The sequence below is a fragment of the Panthera tigris genome, chromosome A2 (genome assembly GCF_018350195.1).
Source record: "Panthera tigris isolate Pti1 chromosome A2, P.tigris_Pti1_mat1.1, whole genome shotgun sequence".
Lineage (NCBI taxonomy): Eukaryota > Metazoa > Chordata > Mammalia > Carnivora > Felidae > Panthera > Panthera tigris.
This window is the reverse complement of record NC_056661.1, coordinates 56,377,039-56,390,921: the sequence shown is the minus strand read 5'-3', so window position 1 is coordinate 56,390,921 and position 13,883 is coordinate 56,377,039. Positions and strand designations below refer to the sequence as shown.

Genomic DNA, 13,883 nt, shown 5'->3' with positions numbered 1-13,883 from the left:
AGCTCAGAGCTCCTCTGACCCCTCTGAACCAGGCTGCTGTGGCAAATATCGCCAGCCAGAACACAGAGTGGCAAACAAGCAGGTCCAGAGGTGCCGAGGGCAGCACGCTGGTCCCCACATCACAGACACCCCACGATCTAAACTAGGATCCCCAAGAGGCAGAGTCTTGTAAGGACTCCATGGCAGCACTGGGCGGGTATGAGGGAGCGCCAGAGGAAGGAGGAGGTCCCAGGCAGGAAAGATGGGGTGTCCTGCAGTGGGGTGTCTCCTTAGGACACCTCTCTGCCTCTCTGGTGTCCGTTACACCTGCCTCACAGGATGGAGCGCTCCATGAGGCTGTGATGAGCTCTCGTGGAGATCGCCAGTGCCTGCTGCGTGGGGAAGGGCATAAATGAGCTGAAAGTATAAATTAGCTTCAAGGGCTCCTCTGCACTGCCATGAAGTCACTGTGGTTTTTTGTTTTTGTTTTTTTTTTAATTTTGAGAGAGACGGAGAGAGAGATAATGCATGAGCAAGGGAGGCGCAGAAAGGGGGAGAGAGAATCCCAAGGAGGTTTCTTGCTGCCAGAGCAGAGCCCAACATGGGGCTCGATCCCACAAACTGTGAAATCATGACCTGAGTGGAGATCAAGAGTTGGATGCTTAACCGACTGGGCCACCCAGCTGCCTCTCACTGTGGCATTCTTAACGTGATTTTGCTGACATGCTTATGTGAAACCAACACTATTTACATCTCATTTTCTCTTGCATTTGGATGGGGCTGAAGGGCGGCTCTCTTTCACACACACATACCGCATGCACACACACACGCGTGCTACTTACTGTTGGAGCCACGTATGCCTAACTTATCCTCAGGTTTCCCGTTAGTGACTCCACCAAAGTCTCTCTCTACTATGAATGCTGTGATTTTGTCTTTTACTGAGCTTTCAGAATCAACAACCTGCGTCTTTGCAAACACGGTAAAAATATTGGCCAGTCCGCCATTGGTGATCCAGACCTGAGGGAAGAAAGAAAAAGGGCTCTGGAGAAAGCAAAACTGTTACGCATCACCTCTCAGCTCCATCTTTGCTACAGGATGCTCCAGGGGCCTGTCAAATTTCAGGCCACAAACATAAAGCCCTCGGCTCGGGGGAAGCCAAGCCTGCATGGGCAGAAGACAGGGGATCACCGCAATTTCCCAAGAGCAAGGATCTCCCCAAGAGGCACAAGTGGCCGTGTGTGTGCACATGCGCACGGAAGAGACGCCAGAGGTACCGAGACGGCTCAGGCTCTAGAACCGAGCAGCCAGGTTTCCTCAAGAAAACAGAGCAGGTGGGAAGGAGTGAGGAGAGGCAAAGAAGAAACGGGAAAAGGAGGGAGAGGGCAAGAGAGAGCCTCCTCAACAAACTGCAATGTACGGAACCTAATCGGATCTGGGTTCAAACAAATTATTTGAAAAATAAGAAGGTACGAGATGACCAGAGAGTCTGGAATGCTGACCAGAGACGAAGAAATGACCAACGGGTTTTTTTAAATAGTCTTATCTGGCTGAGACACACGCTCAGACCGTAGGGATGCGACCAGAGGGGGCAATGTTGACCGAAAAGACACGGCGGGCCGTGGGCGAGTAACTGCTGAAGCTGGTGACGGCCGCATGGAGCCTCACTACACTAAACTGTTGCGTGTTTGAAATTTTGTGCAATCAATTAAAACACAAACACACAACACCAGCCCCAGCTACCGGAAGGCAGCTAGTTCTGCACAGGCGTGTAGGGTCTGGAGGCAGGACAGCTTGCTTCCGATCCTGGTTCCGCTACTGAGCAGACACAGGCCACTGGCAAGTCACTTCACCTCGAGCCAGTTTCTTCTTTCAAAAAGAGCAGCATCCACCCAAGAGCTGCCAGTCAAGAGCTGAGGTGTACACGCTTTAGGATCCGCGGGGTGCAGGAAGCAGTCAGTGCGTGGCGGAGGCCGTGGCTGAGACCCCAAGCAGGCCGCAGAGGCCACGGAGCGCTACCTTGGAGCCATTGAGGATGTAGTACTTCTTGTCCTCGCTTAGCGTGGCCCTGGTCTTGATGGAGGCCACGTCACTCCCACTGCAGAAACAGAAACACGTGGCTGAAGCGAGTGATGCTGGGGTGAACAATGTCTCTGGGGGGCTACAAATGGACGGTTTGGTACTTTAACATGGGAGTCCGCCAACTTAAAAATAAAGGGCCAGAAAGTGTATCTATTTGGCTTTGCAGCCCGCAGGATGTCTGTCCCACCTGCTCAGCTCTGCTGCTGTGGCACGCAGGTGGCCACAGACAACCTGTAAACAAATGGCGTGCTTCAGTAAAACCCTATTTACAAAGACAGGGGCCGGCCGGCCACCCCAGCTTTATCACATCAAAGAGTGGCAGTGTGGGGACACTCAGCCGGGTGGCTCAGTCAGTTAAGTGTCCCGCTTCAGCTCAGGTCATGATCTCACGGTTTGTGAGTTCAAGCCCTGTATCGATCTGTGCTGTCAGTACAGAGCCTGTCTGGGATTCTCTTTCTCCTTGTCCCTCTGCCCCTCTGCCCCCCTACTCTAAAAACTAAAACAAAGACTCTGAAACAACAGGCCTAGGCTTTAAAAAAAAAAAAAAAAAAAAAAAAAAGTGGCAGTGAAAACCTCCTGGGCTTAGGTTTAAACACAGGAATGTGTACAGAGAACAGGCTCATGTGAGCTCCTGTGAGGAGTGCAGGATACCCCCCCCAACCCCCCCCCCCCGGTTTCGGATGGAGCACGGCCCAAGTAACGGACTTGTCAGCAGAAGCCCTGAGGCCTAAGCCGGCCGTGTGATCTTGGGCTGATGACACAACCCCACTGAACTAAGGTTCCTAACATGTTCAGTGGGGACGATACCACTTGCAAAGCTGCTTAGAAGCCTGAATGCTTATCCTGTGTAAGGTGTGCTGTGGACACAAAACAATTACTTGATAGGTGCCATCAGGTATGTTATCTCCCTTGTAAGTATCCATAGGACAGAGAAATAAGGTAAAGATAAGAGAACTGGCAAGAAAAGTTGCTGAGCTGACTCTCTGGAAGATTCAGGGAGGGAAGAAAGAAGAGCCACAAGCTATGAGCCAGAGCCCTCATCCCAGGGTGCCCTGGAAGGTTCCCCAGAGGCTGCCGTGCAGCACCTCTTGTCAGGGGGCAGACCTGGAAGGCTCCGTCAGACAGAAGGCGGCAATGTGCTCTCCGGATGCCAGCCTGGGCAGGTATTTGGCTTTTTGTTCCTTGCTGCCGGCCAGGATGATCCCCTAAACCAAACACACACAGGCTATCAGCTGTGGGGAAAAGAAAGTGAAATTGCAGAATGTGGTCCCTTCTAGAGAAAATACTTCACACAAGAAGAAACACTCTGAGCTCAGAGCCAGCAGCCCCAGCTGAGAAATGAACAGGTGCTGATGAGTATGGGAGCCAGACTCAGGGACTGTCACCACCAGGCTGGGTGGCCTTGGGCAAGGGATGTCCCCTCTCTGAGCCTCCATGCCATCAACTCCATGCCACTGGGGATAATCCTACCCACCGGGGAGGGGTGTTGGATGATACACGGGAGTGCATAAAGAAGGTGTGCGGTCAATGTCAGAACTGTCTGACCCCTTCTCAGTCGGTGCCCTGGGGAGAAGTCCGCTCTTTCCACCAATGACCGCTCGGAGCACAGGTGGGGGGTGGGGGGCCCAAGTACACTGTTCACTTGGCTCCCTTCACTTTCTCCATTGAGCAGAGACAGCCTGAGTAATGGGACTGTCACTGAGTGTGACAGTGGACCTGCCCAAAATGCTGCAAGCCCAGAGGTAAAGAAGACACGTGCACAGACAGCAGGGAGGGGAGGACATGCTCAGGCCCCTAGTGACTCAAGAGCTCAGCAGGGGAGGCTGGCTTCCAGCATGAGGTGAAGACAGGCTCCTCAGAGTATCTGATGTGGGCCTCAAAGGATGGGTCAAAGGCGATGGGGACAGGAGGATTCCAAGGGGGGGACAGTGTAATCGAAGCACCACTGCTTGTGGGGGACCCAGCATCAGCTGGTGTGGCTGGAGAGAGGAGGTGTACCAGGGGGTTGCTGCAGGGGCCCCTCCAAGACCCGACACGGCGAGCCTAATTCACTTCTTGGTAAAAACGAGCAAGGCTCCTGCCTCAATGCCACCGTGTGACTCCAGACCAACAGAGAGCATCAGACAGAAGCCATAGACACTTGACCTTAAGGCCAATAGCCTGGTGTGCTGCTAGGGTCACAGCGATTGACCCATCCAGGCCGACGATTTCTCCCATACGCGCATACAATGTGTTGGAGAGGCCCAGGCCACCTGAAGAAAAAAAAAACCAGCTTTACTTATGGTCCAGCACCAAATTCCTCCCGCTGAAGGCAAAGACCTTGACTGTTTTATCTGCTTGTAAAGTAATACCAGATCACTATTTTAAGAAGTCATACTTACAGAAAGGTAGGAAGAAAACAAAAATTACCCATAAACTTACCAGAGCATTTTTGTGTACCTCCTTTCAGATTTTTTTTAGGTATATAAGCATATATTTTTATCATAAAAACATAACATTTAATACAAAAAGAGTACCTTCACACGCATTAAACCATTTAAAATGTTGTGAATATCTTCTGTCACAGACCTAGATCTTTATAAACAAGACAGCTGTCTAGCATCCCACTCCTGGTATCCAGTGGACTCCAGGGCTGGCCTCTCTGCCTCAGTACTACTGACATTTTGGGATGGATCATTCTTTGCTGTGGGGGACTGTTCAAAGTACCACAGGATGTTTAGCAGCAACCTTGGCCTCCACCCACGAGATGCCAATAGCTCCCCTTCTCCCAGTTTTGACAACCAAAGACATCTCTAGACATTGCCAAACATTCCCTGGGGGGTGGGGGGGCAGTAATTCACCCTGGATGGGAGTTTTCTAGGAAGAAGACAAAGATTTAAAAAAATAAAAAACTCCATTGAACTCATGTATTTTGCATTTCCTCTTTAACCTCGAGGAGGCTGGGTGGCCTATGTGCATCTTAAAAGTGACAAACTGGGGCCCAGGGTCATGTGGCCAACACGCAGCATAGCTGGGCCCTGAGTTCGGGTGGGGTTCTGGCCCTGGAGCCCCCTGCACGGCCCAAATGCAATAGGTGCACATAAAGGGGAGGGCAGCCCCACCTGACTGTGCAGTCCCCTGGGATCAGTACCCAGGGAAGGCCGGGGCTCCACGGTATCCCATCCCCACGCCCCCTACTCCATCCGTGCCTCAGTTGCAAACAAAAGTTTTGGTCTTACTCATTTCATATACTGAGGGAGTCAGTACTGTTTGTTTAAAAGAAAAGGGCTGGGGGCGGGGGGGGGGGGCACTGGAGTGCCTCAGTCAGTTAAGCATCCAACTTTGGCTCAGGTCATGATCTCACAGTTTGTGAGTTTGAGCCCTGTGTCGGGCTCTGTGCTGACAGCTGACAGCCTGGAGGCTGCTTTGGATTCGGATTCTGTGTCCCCTTCTCTCTCTAACCAGGACCCCGACTTGTGCCCTCTCTCAAAAATAAATACATAATGTAAAATAAAAAATTCTGATGCTTTTCCCCTGATGTAAGTATCACAATTGTGGGGGAACGCAATCACATGGAGACAGATGACGAGTAGGCGGAGACGGCTGGCTGGGGAGGGGCTGAGACAGGAAACGGTCACACACTGGGCAGCACACAGGGACCTGGGGGAGAAAATCCAGGCTCGGTTGGCAAAAGGCCCCCGTTTTCCAGGATGGTGGTTTCCAGCCAGTCTTCAGAATACTCCAGACTGGGAATGTTTCCCTCAAAAATTTGGGGCCCACCCATAAGGTTGTGCTTGTCTTAAAATTCCCAAGAAAGGATAAAAAAGAGAAAGAAAAAAGAAAAGAGTAAAAAAAGGCCCAAACTCGTCACAGGCAAGAACGAACATTTTCACACCAGAGAACAGCACGTAAACCAAAACGAGGGGTGCAGAGTTGTCCAACCTCATGCCAACACACACCCCCGCCCATACATGCTGGCACAAAACACACACGCATAGGTGAAGTCACATCCCAAACGGACACAAAGTGTCTGCAGAAAAAATGAAGTCCTTTTCACCAAGCAAGAGGGAATTTAAAAATGCTTCTGAAGGGGAAATATATACTATTACTAACCTGGGTAGGTCTAGAGGCTTTCTTCTCCACTTATGCTTTCTCCAAGCGGCTGGTTGGTAGGTTGGTGGACTGGCAGGTAGGTATGTATGTATTTATAGCCGATGACAGACCCACTTTAGCTCTCTGGCTCTGCCTGCACCTTCGTTCTGTTCTAGTATTTACCAAGGACCACACACCACGGGGGACAGTGTCCCTTGTGAGCTCGGACACGGACAAGCCTCCCAAGTCTGGGCAGAGCTCAGTCTCCCCCCACCGCACACAGAGGCTACAGGTTTTGGCAAGGAAACCCAGGACGTGTCTCGCCCTCTGCAGCCATGCATGCTGCCACACCCTGCCACAGGGGATGCAGCGTCACTGATGGCTTCGTGGCCTCTGCAAGGGGCTGTTTTTATACATTTAGGGATGTGAGGAGAGCTATTTCATAAAGGACAAATGACAACTGTTTAATCCCTTAATATGCTGCAGTAAACACACATGTAAACTCACGGTTTGTGAGTGCAAGCCCTGTACTGGGCTCTGTGCTGTCAGGGCAGAGCCTGCTTCAGATCCTCTGTCTCCCTCTCTCTCTGTTCCTCTACCGCGCGTGCATGCTCTCACTCCCCAAAATAAACAAACGTTAAAAAAAAAATATGCCTCAGAATCGGGGCACCCGGGTAGCTCAGTTGGTTGGGTGTCTGACTCTTGGCTTCAGTTCAAGTCATGATCTCGGGGTTCGTGAGTTCAAGCCCTGTGTCAGGCTCTGCACTAACAGGGCAAAACCTGCTTTGAATTCTTTCTCTTTCCCCATCTTTCTCTGCCCTCCCCCAAAATAAGTAAACTTAAAATACACACACACACACACACACACACACACACGCTTCAGAATCAAGCCGGCATTGCACTCCATTACACCTAGTTGGTCCTAAATGTTCACATTTGGTCTCAGACTGGACCAGCTCCAGACTGGGTAACAGTGGGAACTTATTCTGTAGACACTGAGGCCCCCCAGGGGTGCCTGGCTACAGGGGTGGGAGAGGAACAACACAGGCCTAACTGTAACTTCTGGAGATAAACCAGGTAGGGAGACAAAATATCAAGAAAAGCTCCTGACTTCTGTGAAAGAACATAGTGTTCTTTCCCAAACAGAACCCTTTTTTGGGGCAAATATGAAGCACTTTCTTAAGAGCCAGCAGGGTGGTGTTTTCCTTTACTTACCATATTCTTCTGGGACTTGCATCCCAAAAAGACCCAGGCTCTTCAGTTTCTCTAACGTTTCATCTGGGATTTTTTCCTCCCGGTCAATTCTTTGAGAATCCACTGCCAAGAGAAAATGTTTGATTAAGTAAAACAGAAGCTATGTTTAGACAAATAAAAGTAAACAGAACAATTTCCCCAGGGTCAGAAACTTCAAAACGGAGTGGTCTGGTCAGTTAGTCAGCAGGTGCTCAAGATCACCTAATTAATCAGCCCAGCCAGCACTTGATTTTGAAAAATTGACCAGGGGTGTCTGGGTGGCTCAGTCGGTTAAACGTCCGACTTCGGCTCAGGTCATGATCTCGCGGTTTGTGAGTTCAAGCCCTGTGTCGGGCTCTGTGCTGACAGCTCGGAGCCTGGAGCCTGCTTCCGATTCTGTGTCTCCCTCTCTCTCTGCCCCTCCCCTGCTCATGCTCTGTCTTTCTCTGTCTCTCAATAATAAATAAACGTGAAGAAGAAAAAAATTAAAAAGAAAGAAAGATGACCAGTACCAGGTAGTGTCCTGTATCTGGGTGCTATTCACATGGGTGTATTTCCTGCGTAAAACTCCAGCAAATTACACAATATAAACTTTTCTGAAGGCATACTCTACCTGAATTTTTTATTACCATTACCTTCTAGAAAATTAGAAACTAAGCATGCAACTTCCAAAACTGTCCAAAAATGTGAGGCTAGATAGCCAAATTCTGGGCGCTATCTGGACCCACATTCACCTAGTCTACAGAAATCACAACTGCTTCACCACAGCCCACAGGTTCTGAGGGCGGCGTAATCTGTTTAACACCTACTCACTTCCCTTAGAGCAGAATGGAGCAACCAGCGGCATTAGGTCTATCATCGTGCACTTTATACATACACGATTTTGCCTGAAGCAAGTTCAAATGCCCTTTCAAACTGTCAGCAAATTAAATTTCACTACTAACATAAATTTGAAAAACTATCATAACCTGCACTTGGGAATTTTTATGCACAGAGGTCACAAAGGAGAAATACACATTCCCTCCAAAACTCCAAACCTCTCATTTTTTTATTTACCTTTTTTACAGCTTTACTGACATATACAAGTGGCATATAGTAAACCTTACATATTTACAATATTTCATTTGTTGAGTTCTCACATCTTCCCATGAAACTACTCCCACCAAATAAAGAATAAAAATTTCGTTTTCCACCAAGCCTCCTCATGCTCCTTTGTGATCAATCCCTCAGTCCATTTCCAACCCCAGGCAACCTCCTTTGTGTCTGTAGATTAGTCTGCATTTTTGAGTTTTATATAAATGGGATCACACAGAATGTATTTTGGGGGGCTGGCTTCTTTGACTCAGTATGATTTTGAGATTCATCCATATTGCTGCATGTTTCAGTATTTTATCATAATACTTTTTACTGTTCAATACTCTACCGTATGGGTAAAAACCAGCTTATCCATTCACCTCTCGGTGGACATTTGGATGGCTCTCAGGTTTTGGTTCTTAGAAACAGAGCTTCCACAAACATTCATATGCTCATTTCACACAGCTCTGTCTTCATTTCTCTTGCATCACTATTTTGGAGTGGAATGCTTGGGCTGTACTAGGTAGAGTATGTGTAATAAGAAACCGCCAGGATCTGGGGGGAGGGGGGGGGCTCTGCTTCCAACGGAGATGGAGTACCAGGGACTGGAATGACCTCCTTCCACAAGACACTAAATGCACAGGGCACTGGGCACAGCACGCACGAGAGCAACATGTCACCAGTAGAGAATTAGCCCTAGATCACGAATTCTCAACAAGGGCAACAGCACTCCCCAAGGTATAAAAAAAACTGGGTCTGGCGTGGAGCAGCCAAAAATATTTTTTTAATGTATAAAGACCAGAAATACAAATAATACACAAACAGATATTTGTTACAACTGTGGCATTAAAGTTTCATTAGTAGGGTGTAAATAGGGGGCCATAAAGGACAGGAGGAGAGGGGGCAATAATGAAAAACAGGTTGACAAACACTGCTCTACAGGCTGCTCTACTCCCACCAAACGACACTTAAAAGCAGGCCTTGACCAAAACCAAAGACACCACCAAAATTAGAGGTCAATATCCCTGAGGGAATATTGATGCAAAATCCTCAACAGAACACTAACAAATACTGAATTCAGTAATATAACACATGGATCATTCACTATGATCAAGTGGGATTTATCCGGGGATGCAAAGATGGTTCAATATCTGCAAATCGATGTGATACATCACATTAACAAAAAGGATAAAAATCATGGGAATGCAAGCTGGTGCAGCCACTCTGGAAAACAGTATGGAGGTTCCTCAAAAAACTGAAAACAGAACTACCCTACGACCCAGCAATTGCACGACTAGGCATTTATCCATGGGATACAGGTGTGCTGTTTCAAAGGGGCACATGCACCCCAATGTTATTATAGCAGCACTATCGACAATAGCCAAAGTATGGAAAGAGCCCAAATGCCCATCGACGGATGAATGGATAAAGAAGATGTGGTACATATATATACACAATGGAGTATTACCCAGCAATCAAAAGAATGAAATCTTGCCATCTGCAACTACATGGATGGAACTAGAGGGTATTATGCTAAGTGAATTAGTCAGACAAAGACAAAAATCATATGACTTCACTCATATGAGGACTTTAAGAGGCAGAACAGATGAACATAAGGGAAGGGAAGCAAAAATAAGATAAAAACAGGGATGAGGACAAAACATAAGAGACTCATAAATATGGAGAACAGACAGATGGTTACTGGAGGGGGTGTAGGAGGGGGGATGGGCTAAATGGGTCAGGGGCATTAAGGAATCTACTCCTGAAATCATTGTTTCACTATATGCTAATTTGGATGTAAATTTTAAAAAATTAAAAAAAAATAAATTTTTAAAAAAGCACTTAATAAAATTCAACATCCATTTCTGATTAAAACTCTCAACAAAGTAGGGATAGAAGGAACTTAACATAATAAAGGCCACAGATGACAAATCCACAGCTGAGTGTGAAGCTAGCAGAAGTTGGTTCATGAGGTTTAAGTGGAGCCGGCTTGGGATTCCCTCTCCCTCTCTCTGCTTCTCCCCAACTCATGCACGTGCATGCTCTCAAAGTAAATATATAAAAAAAATAAAAAGCTTGTGCACAGCAAAGGAAACCATCAACATAAAAGGCAACCTACTGAATGGAAGAAAATATTTGCAAATAAGAGATCTGATAAGGGATCAATATCCAAAATACATAAAGAACTCAAAGCTCCATGTCAAAAAACAATCCAATTAAAAAATGGACGGAGGATGTGACTAGACAGTCCTCCAAAGACAGCATACAGATGACCATTAGACACAAGAAAAGATGCTGAACATCATTAATCATCAGGGAAAAGCAAATCAAAACCACAATAAAATGTCACCTCAGGCATGTCAGCATGGTTAGTACCAAAAAGACAAGAAATAACAAGTGTCGGTGAGGATGTGGAGAAAAAAGTAACCCTTGTGCACTATTAGTGGGAATGCAAAATGGGGCAGCCACTGTGGAAAAACAGTATGAAGGTTCCTCAAAAATGTTAAAATAGAACTGCCATACAATTCAGTAATTCCACTTCGGGGTATTTGTATTAAGGAAGCAAAAACGCCAATTTGAAAAAGTACATACTGCCTCTATCTTTACTGCAACGTTATTAACAACGGTCAAAATACAGAAGCAAACTAAGTGTCCATCAATAGATGAATGGATAAAAAGATGTGGTATGTACATATACAATGCAATACTACTCAGCTATAAAAAAAAATGAAATCATGTCATTTGTGACAACATGGATAGATGGAGAGGGTATCATACTTAGTGAAATGATAAGACAAAGACCGTATGCTTTCACTTATATGTGGAATCTAAAAAACAAAAGAACCAAAACAGAAACAGACTCACAGACACAGAGAACAATAAGGTGGTTGCCAGAGGGCAGGGGGGATGGAGGGCTAGGCAGAAGTAGGGGAAGGGAATTAAAAGATATAAACTTCCAGTTACGAGAAAAAAAAAAAAAAAAAGACACAGGGATACAATGTACAGCATAAGGAATACAGTTAATAATAGGTAACAACTTTGTATGGTGACAGATGGGAGCTAGATTTATACTGGTGATCACTTTGTAATGTACATAAACGTTGCATCACTCACTAGATTGTTTACCTGAAACTAATATAATATTATATATTAATTACACTTCAATTAAAATATAATAAAATAAAATGATCATTTAACTATAAAAAAGGATAAACTGGTCCTCAGGCAGTATTAAACAATCCAATTTAATTCTGCTGTTGTAGACAATATAGGACCCTCTCTTATATTCAAAATAATTTTAAGAGGCATTATCAATAGTGTCTAGGGACTTTTTATTTGCCATAATTTTGGTATGTAAATATGAGTATTTTGTATCTCATTCCTTGTTAACTGGTACATAAAATGCCCACATTTCCTACTGTGCTCTCATTTCCACATAAAAGAATGGTTTCAGACAACACATGAACACAATGAAAACACTTTAACTTACTCTTTGGGTAGTGGGGGAGAGAGCAACCCTTCAAAGGATCAAACTGTTCCAAAGTAATTTACCGTACCCTAGAACAAAGCTTAACATCACACACACACACGCATGCACGCACCTGGCACCAATGATGTGGAACCCACAGTGACTGCTACCCAGTAGGAAACTACCAGGCACATGCAGAAGCAGGGAAATATGACTGACAGTCTGACAGTGAAAAGAAACAACAATCAACTGAACATGACACATAAACAACACAGATAGTAGACAAAGACATTAAAAGAGCCATTATAACTATATTCCAAATGCTTGAGAAAGTTAGAAAAAATACAAGCATGTTAAGGAGACATGGAAGAAACAGAAACATACAAGTTGAACTTCTAGAGAACACACACACACACACACACACACACACACACACACACACACACTTGGAGTCCCCAAAGGAGGGTGGGGGAGGAGAGGGCAGGAGATGTGGTGCTAAAAAAAATTTTAAAGAAATAATGGCCAAAAGCTAATCAAAGTTGGTCAATACTATGAACACACAGACCAAAGAACCAAAGTTCAAAGAATCCCAAGCAAAAGAAATGGGAAGAAAACTACACCAACACATATTATAATCCAATTTTCCTAGACCCAATCAAAAGCAGCCAGAGAATAAAGAGACGTTATGTAAGAATAAGATGGCGGCAGACACCTCGCTGGAAACAACACTAAGTCAGAAGACAGTGGAGCAAAGCCTTCAAGGGGCTGGAAGAACAATACCGTCAACAAAGAAATCTTTTCTGATGAAATAAACTTCACACACATAAAACTTGAAAACATTCATCCTGCAAAGCTACACAAGAAATATCAAAAAGTCTTCCCATGGAAAGGGATGGTACCAGAAAGAAATCCAGTTACACTGGAGGAAATGAAGATTAGAAATAGCAGGCAGACAGGGGTGCCTGGTGGCTCAGTCGGTTGAGTGCCTGACTTCAGCTCAGGTCATGGTGTCACAGTCTGTGGGTTCGAGCCCCATGTTGGGCTCTGTGCTGACAGCTTGGAGCCTGGAGCCTGCTTCGGATTCTGTGTCTCCCTCTCTCTCCTACCCTCTCCCATTCATTCTCTGTCTCAAAAATAAATAAACATTAAAAAAATCTTTTTTTTGAAATAATTTCAGATTTAAAGAAAAGTTACAAAAATAGTATAGAGTTCCTATATACTCTTCATCCCGCTTTTAAGAGAACCTTGTAAGAACCAGAAAAAATTCTCAAAATTAGGAAACTGGCATTCATACAATATTACTAACTCACTTCCAGAATTAATTTCACTTCTTATCCATTAATGTCCTTTTTCTGTTCCTGGATCCAATCCAGGATTCTACATTGTATGTAGTGATGTCTCCTTAGTATCCTACAGTCTGTGAGAGTTCTTCAGTGTTTCCTGGTCTTTTGTGGCCCTGATACTTTTGAAACACCGGTTACTTTGTAGAATGTCCTTCAATTTGGGTTTGCCTGATGTTTTGACACGACTAGCCTGAGGTTATATGTTTTGGGCAAGAGTATCACAGGCGTTATGAAGTCTTCTCATGATTTGGAATATAGTATCAGGGGGTACATGATGTCACTAAGTCTCACTACTGGTGATACTAACCTTGAATACTTGTGCAAGGTGGTGTTTGCCAAGATTCTCTATATAAAGTTACCATTTTCCCCTTTGTAATTAGTAAATATCATAGGGAAACTACTTTGAGATTATATAAACAAACTGTTTCTCCTCGAACTTTAACCCGGTAACACTAGCATCCATTAGTGGAACTTGGCTACAACAACTTTACTATAGGGTGTGCTTCATGATAATTTTGTATTTCTACAATCCCTTCTATGCTTATTAAGTGGAAGAGAAACCCACTTGGAGTATAAAACACAAATCGGTCAAGAGGATGAAAAAAACATACTATACTAACACAAATCAAAAGACA

At 45.4% G+C, this 13,883-nt stretch overlaps 1 protein-coding gene across 2 annotated transcripts in view; it reads right to left on the bottom strand.

The window, feature by feature from the left end:
- The window catches only part of ACAD9 (acyl-CoA dehydrogenase family member 9), a 42,866-nt gene that overhangs the window by 14,498 nt on the left and 14,485 nt on the right, over positions 1–13,883 (bottom strand). For both annotated transcript variants that reach the window (XM_042979627.1, XM_042979628.1), the window contains 5 exons: positions 7,345–7,446; positions 4,204–4,310; positions 3,163–3,263; positions 1,996–2,074; positions 822–996 (listed from right to left, as the gene is read on the bottom strand). In XM_042979627.1, the coding sequence (XP_042835561.1) occupies positions 822–996; positions 1,996–2,074; positions 3,163–3,263; positions 4,204–4,310; positions 7,345–7,446 (564 nt within the window). The remainder of the gene's footprint in view (positions 1–821; positions 997–1,995; positions 2,075–3,162; positions 3,264–4,203; positions 4,311–7,344; positions 7,447–13,883) is intronic.